The sequence below is a fragment of the Lepidochelys kempii genome, chromosome 2 (assembly GCF_965140285.1).
Source record: "Lepidochelys kempii isolate rLepKem1 chromosome 2, rLepKem1.hap1, whole genome shotgun sequence".
Classification (NCBI taxonomy): Eukaryota; Metazoa; Chordata; order Testudines; family Cheloniidae; genus Lepidochelys; species Lepidochelys kempii.
The window spans coordinates 38025600-38038833 of record NC_136381.1 but is presented as its reverse complement, the minus strand read 5'-3'; the positions used below and the strand labels follow the sequence as shown (position 1 = coordinate 38038833).

The 13234-nt window shown below is 42.3% G+C and overlaps 1 protein-coding gene across 4 annotated transcripts in view; it reads left to right on the top strand.

Moving 5' to 3' along the window:
* Positions 1–12464, top strand: part of GRHL2 (grainyhead like transcription factor 2) — a 103144-nt gene extending 90680 nt beyond the window's left edge. For 3 of the 4 annotated variants that reach the window (XM_073330421.1, XM_073330420.1, XM_073330419.1), the window contains exons 14-16: positions 997–1082; positions 9890–9954; positions 11412–12464. In XM_073330421.1, the coding sequence (XP_073186522.1) occupies positions 997–1082; positions 9890–9954; positions 11412–11526 (266 nt within the window). In that variant the 3' untranslated portion in view covers positions 11527–12464. The remainder of the gene's footprint in view (positions 1–996; positions 1083–9889; positions 9955–11411) is intronic. The other variant, XM_073330422.1, reaches the window with a different exon arrangement.
* The last annotated feature ends 770 nt before the right edge of the window (positions 12465–13234 follow it).

Genomic DNA, 13234 nt, shown 5'->3' with positions numbered 1-13234 from the left:
CTTACACTTCTGTCTAAAAAAGTTTAACCTAACACCTAAGATTCAGATAAGTAAAAGAGATTAGACTAATAAATGCATTTTTCTAATTTTCAGTTTGTTTACTTTGTACCTGTGTCAGCACTTTGTGTAGAGTCTGTTTCACTGTTTCCCCTGAATATCCAGCCAATCGGTTTCCCTTTTATCTGTGTGGGTGTTTAGCACAGCAAGAGGGAAGAGAAAAAACATCTAGATCAGACAGGAAACTATGATTGAAAACCCGCAAAAATTGGCGGGGTTCTGAGGAGGAGATTTTCAAAGGCACAAAGGGCAGGTGAAAATCAATGGGAAGTAAGTGCCTACCTGCCATTTGTGCCTTTGAATAACTCCCCTATAGTGCCTGAAATTACTTTTAACTCATTCTGTGAAATTGACTAGATCTCATTTTGAGGGTGCACATTTAAGACTGCCAAAATGGTAACATCAAAGAATGTTACTTTTTTTTAACTTACTTTTTTCTCAGGGTATTGGCTTAAGGGAAAGTTAATTTACGAAGTAGACTTGCCTTTTCTGAATTCCTTTCCCTAGCCTTTTGGCTAAAGGTTAGAGAGGTGCAAATCTTATAAATAGGTTGCAGAGAGAACTGGTTATAATTTCAGTTGTTTGATCCCACAATTCAGCCCAGGGACTGAAAATCTACAAAGCAATAGCTCAAATGCTCTTCAGCTGGGACTTCCCATATTTCAATAAAACTATTAACTAATCTTAAATTCACAAAAAACATGGATTCCTCAAAAATTTAATGTAATTTGTTTAATTTTCTTTGTGTGCCAATATGCCTCCTGCAAGTTTACATAAGTGTTTACAGGAGATGGTGTTACTTTTTAACAACATCTGGCTTTCATTATTTGTGTTGATTGTCATTGATTCAGGATTAATATTTGGCTTCCTATTTAATAAGACGTATTTCATCTGTTCAGTTGTCTGTGCCTGCTCCAAATTTGATTCTTGCTCTTTCAGTGCTTCTGTATGTGAGGAAAGAGGCGGATGAAGTGTATGATGCTTTGATGCTAAAGTCACCTACAGTAAAGGGGCTAATGGAAGCGGTAAGTATTTCACATCCCTACCTCATTAATCTTCCACTCAAAGAAAATCTTGAGATTCTCAAAGTATTACTTAGACAGAACACATAGTGCACATACAAAGCCATCCTCATACATATTTAACTGCTCCATAAAGGCTTTCTGGAGCATGTCTCCTTATCTGAAATTCAGGACTGTCAGCAGGTCAATGAGATAAGACTAATTCGTACAGCTGATTTATGGGTCTTGAGTCTTGAGAAACTGAGGTAATTAACAAATGCCTGAAGAAGAAAATAGGGTCAGACTATGTGTTCCGACATGCCTCCCTATGCAAGAGCTTTTTAAACTTTTGCCTGTAGCAACTGCGTGTGTGTCCACTGCTAACGCTTTTTAACCTTAGGATACTGACTGTGAATATACCTTTTCCTAGGTCTTTTGTGGGATTGCTCTGCTAGGGGTGAAAGGATTGGTAATGGTTACTTGGCAAGAACCAGTCCTTTCCTCTCCTCGATACCTTCTGCCAGCAACTCCCTATCTTTTCCAGCCTTCCAAAGTGAAGTCTTCTCTTTGTGAACTGCCTGTGCCAGCTCTGTTTCTTCTCTGATTTGGCTTTGCTGCTACTTGCAATCCAGTGATCCCTGATCAGCAGTGGACACCTCCAAATTTAATCCTAGTTTGATAACCTGGCACCAGTTGTGGTCACGTTGTGAGGTCTGGTGAGGTGCAGGAAAGACCCCAGAGTGGAGAGGGGGTTGGGAAATGTCAGATTACCAGTGAGCTGTGCGTGGGATGGCTGGGTGAGGCAGGGAGGGTAGAATTTAGTTAAGAAGAGAAATGGGAAGGGGAGAGGAGAGGAGAGGAGCACCAACTTAGAGCTTGTTTCCAGGTCCTCAGCTATGAGCACTAAAAAATGTACACTGGGACTGTCAGGGTTAATGTTGGGCTTGTTCTTGTTTACAGCCCAACAGCAGAGACCTAGAACAAAATGTGCTGGGTGACAGTCCCCTGTAGCATGCCAGTAGCAGGGGAGAACAGACGGCTGGCTAATGAAGTAGTTCTAAGGGCCCTGAAGAGTTTGCTGTCTAATTAATAATGTTATAACAGGATTTGATCTTGTTGTAGCTGGGCTCTAGGTGTGTTATAATCATGCTACAGCCCTTCATTCTGACAGTAAATTTAGACCTAAACGTCCTCTTCATCTCTGTGCCTATTCACTCGGCAATGTGCATTAGGGAAGATAGCAGAAGTAGCTCAGAGGCAGAAATATTCCCTGTTTCTTGTCCATGGGCATGGCTGTGGGTTAGTAATACATTTTTAGCACTGATGGAATCTAGTCTGGGAGTGAAATGTTCATTTTAGTTTCAGTGATCTTGAACACATTCGGAAAACAGACATTCTTGTTGGTAGGCAGAATGGTGGTATGATGGGGAAATCCATACCAAACGCTGTTTATTTGCATGCACCATGTATTCTTCCCACAGTCTTTCCAGCAGTTCCTTTTATGAGAAGGTCATTTGGATTTTTACACAATCTAAACTCAGTAATAAGATTTGAAAGAATAAGGCTCAAACCCATGAATAATGAAGGGCTCCCTGAGTGATCCTAATTCAAACTCCGCTTTTGTGTTTACAAGATATACATTTTTCTTGTTTATCACACTTCCTGGTCTTTGGCGTTCTCCACATTTTCCATGACACTTGACAGCATTTTCTCAGACTTAGGGTTTATTTTATTCTTCTCCTTCCTAACACTTTCCAAAAGAACAGTCAGTTTCCTACTCAGATTACTCTTTTCTGGGGAATAGCTACTGGTCTCAGGTTTCAGAGGTAGGCGGACTCAAAGACATGATGCAAATATTCATCCCTTCTATGCTTGCCTTTTACTTGAGGCACTTGTGGTCAGCAGAAAACAGTTACATGTATCCGTAGTGTCTAGAAAAAAAGATCAGCAATCACAAAACACTGCGTTCCTGCTGATTGCTGACTGTCAGGGGTCTAATTCTGCTTTTGCTTGAGTTGATTTTAAATCAATGTAATTCTGTTGATTTCAATAGAGTACTTCCAGAACTATACTACGTAGGACCAGAAGGGGCCATTTGCTTTATTCTAGCTGCAGAGGGGAAAAATCAGGCCTCTCCCAAGCAGTGAATATCTCATGGTTACTAAAAAGTAACAAATAAATCCTGTGGAGTCTGTTTAGACAAAAATTGGAATATAATGGGTCAGATGTATCGTCTGAGTGCAAAAAGAAAAGGAGTACTTGTGGCACCTTAGAGACTAACCAATTTATTTGAGCATAAAGCTGTAGCTCACGAAAGCTTATGCTCAAATAAATTGGTTAGTCTCTAAGGTGCCACAAGTACTCCTTTTCTTTTTGCGAATACAGACTAACACGGCTGTTACTCTGAAACCCATCTGAGTGCAAATTCCCCATGGGATCAGTTCTGCTGCAGAGAGAGGACAGTAATTTTAACTCCCAGCCAGAGAGGAATCAGTACACCTCCCAGCCAGCCGGCTCCTGCACTGGCCTGCATGCTTTGTGGGCTGTGCTGGTAATCTCCAAGACCTCAGTGGAGCAAGAATTGCAGGTTGCTTGTGCCACTGTATCCCTGCTACCTGCTGCTACAGGCTGGCTTTCCCCTGCTGTCTACCTGCAGCCCAGGGAGTCAACAGAGTCCAGTTAGTTTTAGTGAAATTCTCCCCTCCCTGTGAACTCCAGACCAAAGAAGTGTTTTGCAGGAAACTGAACAGGACAAGGGTGGGCAAACTTTTTGGCCCAAGGACCAAAAGAATGGGTATGGAAATTTTATGGCAGGCCATGAATGCTCACAAAATTGGGGGTTGGGGTGCAGGAGGGGGTGAGGGCTCTAGCTGGGGGTGCGGGCTCCGGGGTGGGGCCAGAAATGAGGAGTACACGGTGTGGGAGGGGGCTCTGGGCTGGGGCTGGAGCACGGGGTTGGGGTGTATGGGGGTGCAGGCTCTGGGCTGGGGCTGGGGAAGAGGGGTTTGGGGTGCAGGAGGGTGCTCCGGATTGTGACTGAGGGGTTTGGAGGGCAGGAGGGGGATCAGGGCTGGGGCAGGGGGTTTAGGCATGGGGGGTGGTCAGGGGTGCAGGCTCCAGGAGTTGCTTACCTCATGCAGCTCCCAGAAACAGCAGCATGTTCCCCCTTCAGCTCCAACGTGGAGGCGCAGCACCGGCCAGGCAGTTCTGCATGCTGCCCCATCTGCAGGCGCCGCCTCTTCAGCTCCCAACAGCTCCGCAGTTCCCAATAACCAAAACCTCTAAACTAACATCATCCTCAGGGCTTCTCCCTTTGTCCCATGTCTTACGTCAATTTACATTCAGACAGCAAACTCCTCTGAACAGGGACCCTGTCTTTCTTTATGTAAACACAGAGGGTGATATTTGTGCTTAACAAATTAGTAAGAGAAAGAAAGATGTTTAAAGAATAATATAGTCACTTATTCAAAAGACTATAAAGTGCCAGTGACATCAAAGTACCACATCCACATGCTCAATTGCTGCCTGTGAACTATCCAGACATACCACTTATAGTACCTCTTAAAATAAGATCTTGGAATCTAGCCAGCTTCCACTTTGGATTCCACCATATCCATTGATCTTCTCCAAAGATGGCTTAAAACCATTACAGTGAATCATGGCAATCCCATGGCTGTGGTGCATCAGGGGAGATGTAGTCTGTCCAGGGAACCCAGCCTGTAGAAGAGAATAGGAGCATGAGGCATCCAAACTACAACTCCCATGAGGCAATGTGGTCACTCAGGAAGATGTGGTTTAATGTCAAACAGAGTCCAAACAAAACAGTTTTATTTGGGAAAGCTGAAACATTTTGTTTCGGTTAAAAATCTCAAAACAAAAATGTTTCAGCATTACCAAAAGGAAAGTTTCAGTTTTCAGTGGCAATCATTTGGCTGAATGTTTTCTGTTTTCAGTCAAACACTGAAAACTTTTTGTTTTTTGGGTGTTTGGGTTTTTTTTGACAAAAGTTGAAATTTTCCATGGAAAGAATACAGAAATTGCAGAAAATTTTGTTTAATCAAAAATCCAATTTTCTATGAAAAAATGGGTTTGATGGAAAATTTTTGACTGCCCTACACAACGTGCTTCAGCTCTGTGCTATTCCACACCAGACAGCACATGGCCCTCCAACATGACCTCTAACGTGGGGTGGGACAGGCATGGGTCGCATTTTGCCAGGCTTGACACAAAGAGCTGGAGCAGTTAGTCAAGGATTTGGTCTTTAGTCTCTTTTTCTATTATAGCTGTTTTTCCAGTGTTCATCTCAACATAAAACCATCCTTACTGGTCACATGACAGGGATATTTTTTAGCTGTTTGGGAGTCTTGTTCATTGTTTTAGTAAAGAAAGGATAGCTCTCACTGTTAAGGATGGTTCAAAAGTTAGCATTTGCTGTTAAATTTCAAATACTGAAGTTACTTCACTCAGGGCTTGTCCACATGGTGTGTTAGTCCACACTAGAGGGATGTAAATTCTAGTGCACACTAGCGTGTTGTACACCAGCTGGCAAAGTGGACCCTGCTAGTGCACACTAAAAGTTTCCAAGTGCGCATTAACCTAGTCCCATTTCAAACCGTACTACATTAGCTGGCATTAAGAAACTTTCCGTGTGCGTCAGCAGGGTCCATGTGAGCCAGTTAGTGCGCAACATGCTAGTGCACACGAGAATTTACACACCTCTCGTGTGGACTAACATGCTACATGGACAAGTTATCTATGGCAATTGGCAAATATTTTAAGGGTGACCACTTGATCTAGGAGCAATGAGATGAAATTCAGGAAGGGAATATGAAAGCTGAATGTTAAGAAAATGTTCCTAACAGAGAGGTCTATTCTAATGTATTATAATCTCCCTGAGGAAAGGGTAGAAGTCCTATTATTTGGGTTATTTATAATGAGACTGGTGATAGCTCCGGAGAATACTCTGTATACCAGCCTGCTTTGGAAGGATCCCCACTCCCAACTATCCTGCTTTGGAAGAGGGTGTTAAATGAGATGCCCTGACAGTACATCTCTAAATTCTCTGATTCTATAACAGGACTCGAGGATTCTAGCACGTTTGCTGTGGCTGTTCATTTTCAGAACCTTCTGAATCAGTGGCTTTCCCATAACCCCACTCTGATCCCTGCCTCCATAGTTTACTATTCTAAGTAGTTGGCAGAAACTTTAGTGGTTCCTGAGAAATGTGCTTAACTCAATCAACTTCAGGTATTTCCCAAAGCCCAGTAATCCGGACATGTTATATAAATCCTGCACCTGCCCTAGGGTTTGGCAAACAAGGCATTCCCCAAAGTATCTCCTAATAATATACTTAGAATGGGACATCCCAAACCAATTCTAAAAACATGCGGTATGTGTGTCTTAGGTCTACTGAGGTTTCCCAGGAAAGCTTTGCCTTGGTATGTGCAGTATGCTATTCATTAACTGCTGTCAAATGGCCTTGGGACAGGGAGATTTTCTTTTATATGTTTGCCTGACGTTTTTGATAAACATTGCCATGGGACAGAGATACAAATTCATGTAGCTGTGCTAATAGCCTGTTAAAATATTGACGATTAAGTCATCATTAGGCTTCAGAGTCAGCTCCCCAGTGAGGTAAAAGGGGCAGTCCGTATCTATCACAAAGCTATTGTTTGAGCCTGTCTGCAGACACTGCTGCACCACTTTACGTTTGAGTAACATGTTCAAGGATTTATTGACAACCAACAGGGAAAGAGCCTTAATGCTTCTTTTCAAATGAAAGTGTAGACTTGGGAACACATGAGAGCTGCAGCCACCAGTTCACTTACCTGATATTATCTGACCCCTGGTCACTACTTAACAAGGATTGTGGATTCTGTGTTTGTACAGTGCCTAGCAAAATGGGTCCATGACTCCAGCTCCTAGGCGCAATGGTAATACAGAGAATTAATAATAAGGGAGAAGTAAAAGGAGGAAATGGGAATATCTCTGAGAATTTAATGCCTGGAAATGGCAGCTACTCTTACTGATGTTCTAGCCTCTTCCTGAGTTACAGTGACAGAGCAATTTGCCTTGATTGCACTTTTAAACCGTCCCCCCTTTTAGCAATCAGACTTAGACACTTTCTATCACTTCTGTTTTCCACTTCAGCTAAATTACTTTTAGAGCGTCACCTTTTAGTCATAATCTGCTGTCTCTCTTTCTTCCCTCCTCTCTCAGACAGTATGCACACATGTAGGTATGTTCCCCTCTTGACACATGTAACCCCCTGCCTCTTTGGATGAGAATAAAAAGCAGTTAAAGAGCTTTCCTGAGTAGCAATACTGACTGAGATTAGTTTGATAAGGGCACTGTCTAAGACTCCAATACTGCAACGTGAGCTACATGCCTGCAGCAGCCCACCTGCTTAGATCACAGTGCAGGATTGGAGTCTAACTTTACAAGCAGTTACATGCTGTTAACTATGGATTCTGTATAGGCACAAACCTCATCTGTCAAGCCTTATTCATGTTAGCAGAGTGTTAACTGGTTTTTAATGCAAATCAATTTAGAACATCTTCACCATCCTTCTGTGAACAATGGGCCTGACCCCGCAAGTTGCTGTGTGGCCCTGGGAGATACTAAGAACCCCCACTCCCATGGAAACCAGTGGGAATTGAGAGTGCTCAGAATTTTGCATGATCTTATCAGCGTTACCCATGTCCTTTCTCTCTTCCATCCCTCCTCATGTTTGATAAACCCACCTGTTATATTTTGTTTACATTAGATTGTGAGCTCTTTGGGACAGAGACTGTGCTTTACTACATGGCTGTAAAGTGCCTAACACAATGGGTCCTTGATCCTCATGGAGGCCTCTTGGCGTTATTTTAATACAAATGATAATATGGGACCAGGCCTAGCATTAGCACATCCAGCCATTTCCAGAGGCAATGAACCATGTCAGAGCCATGACTGAGAGCACCAGCCTGACAAAGCGCAACCCTAAAAAAATTGACAGTTTACAAATTTCACATGGAAACCACACTGCCAAAATGTAAACTGCCTCACATTCCTTATGGGGTGTTAAACCAGAAGTGTGGATGGCACCTGCATCTCTTATCAAATCTCCCTGATCTAGTCTTGCGGTTCCTACCAGGCCCATTGTCAGAGCGACCAGACACACCCATTTGCAGTGCCTAACACGTTGTATTGGTCCTGCAAAATCTAGGAATTATGCTCTATATTCTTGAGCGCCATCTGTTAGTGCCTTATCTATTAGCTTCTATACAACACCCATCATGTCCAAGCACTTCTCAGATAAATTAGATCAGTCTTTCAATTTCCCTAAAGACTTCCTCGAGGCTCTGGTCATGACCACTTCTTGATGTTAGGAAGCCATGTTTTGATTTTTGTAGTAGCATTTTCCTTTGCTCCTTTTGCCTGTGGTGCTGGAGTACTGGGTATTTGTTGCTCTTCAGTCTCCATTTCACAACAATTATTCTCTTTTACCTTTAGAAAACATTCCATTTTCTCAAAGTCATGCTGAACACACCCACACCCACTCACAACACACAAACACCTACCTAGGGCTAGTGGCTGATGTCTGACAGTCTTTACTCGAAAACAATTTTTAATTGTGCATTTCACTTCTCTAATGCAGTGGACAATGAACTGTTTAGTAGCAACATAATTTAATTTCACCTGGGAGAGGGCAAATAGTTTGCTTGGATGCTTGCAGCGTCCTCTTGCCTGGAACAGTCTGTGACAGAGAAACTACCTTTGACATAATTGTTTTCCCTTTTTGGAACAATCTGCTTTTGCCTTTCCTTTAAAGGAAAAAAGTGTCACAGAGCTCCTCCCCAAAGAACAAAGTAATAATTCTGAAATGAAATTGGTATGAGATTGATGAATACTGGAATTATTATCTCCGTAAACATTAAATGGGGTTATCGTGGCATGGGTTATGCTGTTATAATGAGCATCAAAGGATTTACCAGTGAACTGCCACGTCCTGCAAAGGGCTGCCTAAAGCATTACAATAGAGTGGATTTGTCCTTGGTAATTTCAGTTAGCTAAGATGTCATCCTTCAAAAGTTCTCTTGTACGTTCTGGTTCACCCATGGACACATCTCAAGAAATGTTTTTGAAAGCCCTCTAGTTTAATGATATTTTCTTATGTGCCTCAGGGAGTCAGACTATAGCTGGCTGGAAAATTCCAACCAAAAATGAAATGTTGATGAAAAATGAAAATGTGCACACATTTTTTTCATTGGTCAACCAGTTCTAACCCAGGTTGTGGATGATCCAGTGACAGCCCATCTTTCATTCCGTGGTTAGGGTGTCCCTGCAGACTTGTGCTCCAGGAATGGATGCCAGGCACATGAGCCCCCTGCACAGAAAACCAGCACTGTCAGCAGAATGAGAAACTGCATTTGATTATATGGAAGGTATATTAATGGCCTTGCTAAATGCACAAATGTGACCAGGGACAAGAAATGTTAACTGCTGGAGCAGAGTACTAGGAAAAACTCTCAAACTGTACTCAAAGGTGGTTATACTTACCATGTTTTTGGTGCTGGACTGATGAGTGTTTTTATAAAAATCTAGTTATTTAGGATTATCCCTCTCCAGAGCACAATAGTCTTCAATTAGGCCACATTGTCCATGAAAGTAGGCTGATGGTGACCCTTTTAACATGGGAAAATATATATATATATATATATATATATAATTTGCTAAAAGAGTCTCCATGAGTTGGTGCTTCAATATCTTATCCTAAAGGTACAGAATGTTTTTCCTGTTCCTCATTTGTCTTTAATTCTTGTGTTGTTGTTGTTGTTTAATGATTTCAGATATCTGAGAAATATGGGCTTCCAGTAGAAAAGATTGCAAAACTTTACAAGAAAAGCAAAAAGGGGTAAGAAAAAGTAAAACCTTAATCATGATGATTTTTTGGTACAGTAGTGCCCAGAGACTGCAGCTAAGATCATGGCTCCATTGTGCTCTGTGCTGTACAAATACCTAATAGGAAGTAAGTCCCTAACCCAAATAGATGACAAAGAGTGAAAGATATGGAAAAAGTTGATCTCTAGTCTGTGTCTGGAGCACGTAGTTTCAGTATTTATGGACTGAATGAGGTATCAATCCCATAATGGGGTGAGAACAGAGTCCTGTGCAGACCATATATGTAATCTTTATGATTTACTGGCCTATTGGTTCTCCAGCCTTTAACTAGTGGCTGCATTCAGAATTGACTTGGCAGGATGTAGAGTTTTCTGGAATAGTCTATGGCCCCAGAGCTGAAAGTTTGACAGGGAGCTGGTAGTTGAGGGAAGGGCAGAACTATGTTCAATATTAGAACGTTAGCTGAGTAAATGTAGACTTTTTACAATGACCCAAATGTGCCAATAGTTTAAAAACAACCAATCTCCAACCCCCCCAAGCCTTAATGTCCTGACTTCCAATGTTTACTTTGAAATAACGACAACATTCTAGTAATGTCATTTTAAAGCCTATTTACAGCCTTAATTCTACCTGAACAAAGTGTTTTGTGGGGGAATTTCCATGGCTTCTAAAGAAATTCTAGTTTGCTTTTTAAGTCAGCTTCTTTCTAACACCATATTCAGCTGTTACATTTCTTAGAAGAAGCTATTTTTGTCGAAAAGAATGAGGAAACATGTTATATTCTCACATGCAAGCTGACCTTTACGCCAGCCCACCCCATATGGTGTAGCTCAGGCTTCACACCCAGCTACAAATCATTTCCAAAAAAATCATTGACTCACACAGAAGTAACCCTCCGTGTGTGTATACAGCAGGCTGGGAGTAGCAAGATGCATCTGGGCAGCCCAACACCTCTGCAGGCAACTATGAGCTCCCGGGGCAGGGAGAGTGGGGGAGCGTCATTAGAGTTGCACGATGCAGAAGCTTTGGCTGTAGCTCTACTTCTAGGCAATTTATAAACTCCACAGATGTCCTGCCCCTGGCAGCTCTCTTTTGTCCTGCAGAGATTATAAGCACCGCAAGAGTCCCAGCTCCGGCAGCTTCCTCTAGCCCAGAGGCTATAAGTGAAGAAAATAAAGCAAACAAACTACCTCCATTCTCCCACCCCCGTTGAGATTTCACAATGCATGGCCAGGCGGAGGGAGAGGGAGGGGGATATTCCATTCTCTTTAGGCAGGGGAAGAGATTTCACCAGTGGGTCTCTGAAAGAGATCTCTGTATGTCCCTTATAGCCTCCTGCCCCAGTTTGGGGTCAGTCAGGATTAGGAAGTGAGTACACCTAGCCAGGCAGCTTTGCTTTGGGCAAGTGTGCATGATCTTCCCTTTGATTAGCCATGTATGTAAGAATACTGATTTCTTCATTTTCACCAGTATCTTGGTAAACATGGATGATAACATCATTGAGCACTACTCCAACGAGGACACTTTCATCCTGAACATGGAGAGCACAGTAGAAGGCTTCAAGATCACGCTGACTGAGATCTAGCCCAGCTCAGGGCCCTTTCCTGAGGAACCACAGAATTTCATCCTTGTTGTGAAGAAGAACGCTCCCCAGGAACCTTGCAGACTTGTCAACGCTGATCAGAGAAGCTGTTACAAAAATGCATTGAAAAATATCACCCACTCTGTTATTCAACACTAAAAACAAACCCAACAAACAGTGACTTGAGTCTGTCAAGCATGAGGCCATGCATGTTCACTTGAACCCTTATTTATTGCTCCCCCCTCTTCAATGTACAAGCGATTACCAGAGCAGTCACACCCAGCTCATGTGAAATAGCACCTTTTGAACCCAGATGTTAAAACAGCACAAGTGCCTCCTAAATTAGGGAAAGGAATTGTATTGGTCCAACTTGGGAAATCTGGTTGAAATTGCTTTAACAATAGCCCCCTCCACAATCAATTGCCAGAAAATCTGATGCTACTAATTTGTGCAGTGCTAAAGGAGGGGAAAGTGACCAACTGAATTCACCTACTCAAAATGATGCCTATTGCTCTGTAGCGCATAGTCTTGCCAAATACCTCTGGTTGTTCTCTGCGTGTAGCAATGAGGACGTGTAAGTAAGGCATTCATCTATATTGTAATTTGTAAGTAAGCTGGAAAAAATACCATTTTAACCTTGTATATAATGTTTATAATATGCAATAATATATTTTAACCTACTGTACATGGGCGTGTTTACTGCCACTATGTTTTTTTGTGTTTGGATTAAGGGTGAACTGAGTTTCTCCTCTCTGTGAGGTTTAGATTTCTGCAAACTGCTGAGGGGTGAGGCTGTGCTGGGAAGCTAATATTCACATCTGATTCATGGGTTTGGTTCAGTATTTATACTGGAATATTTACAAGTATCAGGCCAAATTCCTCCCTGGTGTAACTCCATTAACTTCAAAGGGCTAATTTTGGGGATGAATTTGGTCCATTGCCTCTAAAAATTGAATGCACTGCAATTGTTTGGTGGTTCTATTGGTGTGTCTCTATTTTTTTCTCCAAAATCCTTTCCTTTCTGTCTCAATGCTGGTCCATTTCAGGCATGTTATTGCAATGGCCAATTACAGAAATGTTTGCCCAGGTTAATAGGCCTGATTCTCTATTGCTTTGCACCTCATATTGTCATTTCCATCTGTGCAAAGATGGGTGTAAAATGCCAGCAGTCTGATTTGGTGATAAATTGTTTTAACACTTGCTTTGTACAGATGTAAGCTCCCAACCCTTCACACATGCGTAACTGTACTCATGTATGTAGTCCTAATGAAATCAATACTTTGCAATAGTAGTTCAGCATGTACGTAATCATTTGCAGGACTGGAACCCAGGCAAGATTCAGGGGAGAATCAAACCCAACGTATCCAGAATCTGCTTTTTGCTGTATTTCTGTTTGCATTGTAGATCTTCTATTTCCCCTCCCCATCTGCAGCTCTCTCTCCATTAAGTAGTGCTGAATGATGTGTCATGGCCTTTTCATACTACACACAGTCCTACATGGCTGCTTTTCTAACCCACCTGTGATGAGGTATAAGAGTGGACATTCTGAGGAATAGGAATCTTGCGGTTGAATTTGGCTTTTGTTTGGAGCAAGGATCTACCCTGACTTGGACCAGATCTTGTTTCTGACTCTTCATAAAAAGAAGTGAATTCTGGCAGGTTAGATTCAGGCGTGGGTACGATGCACAGTCCGACTGAGTTATGGGATTTG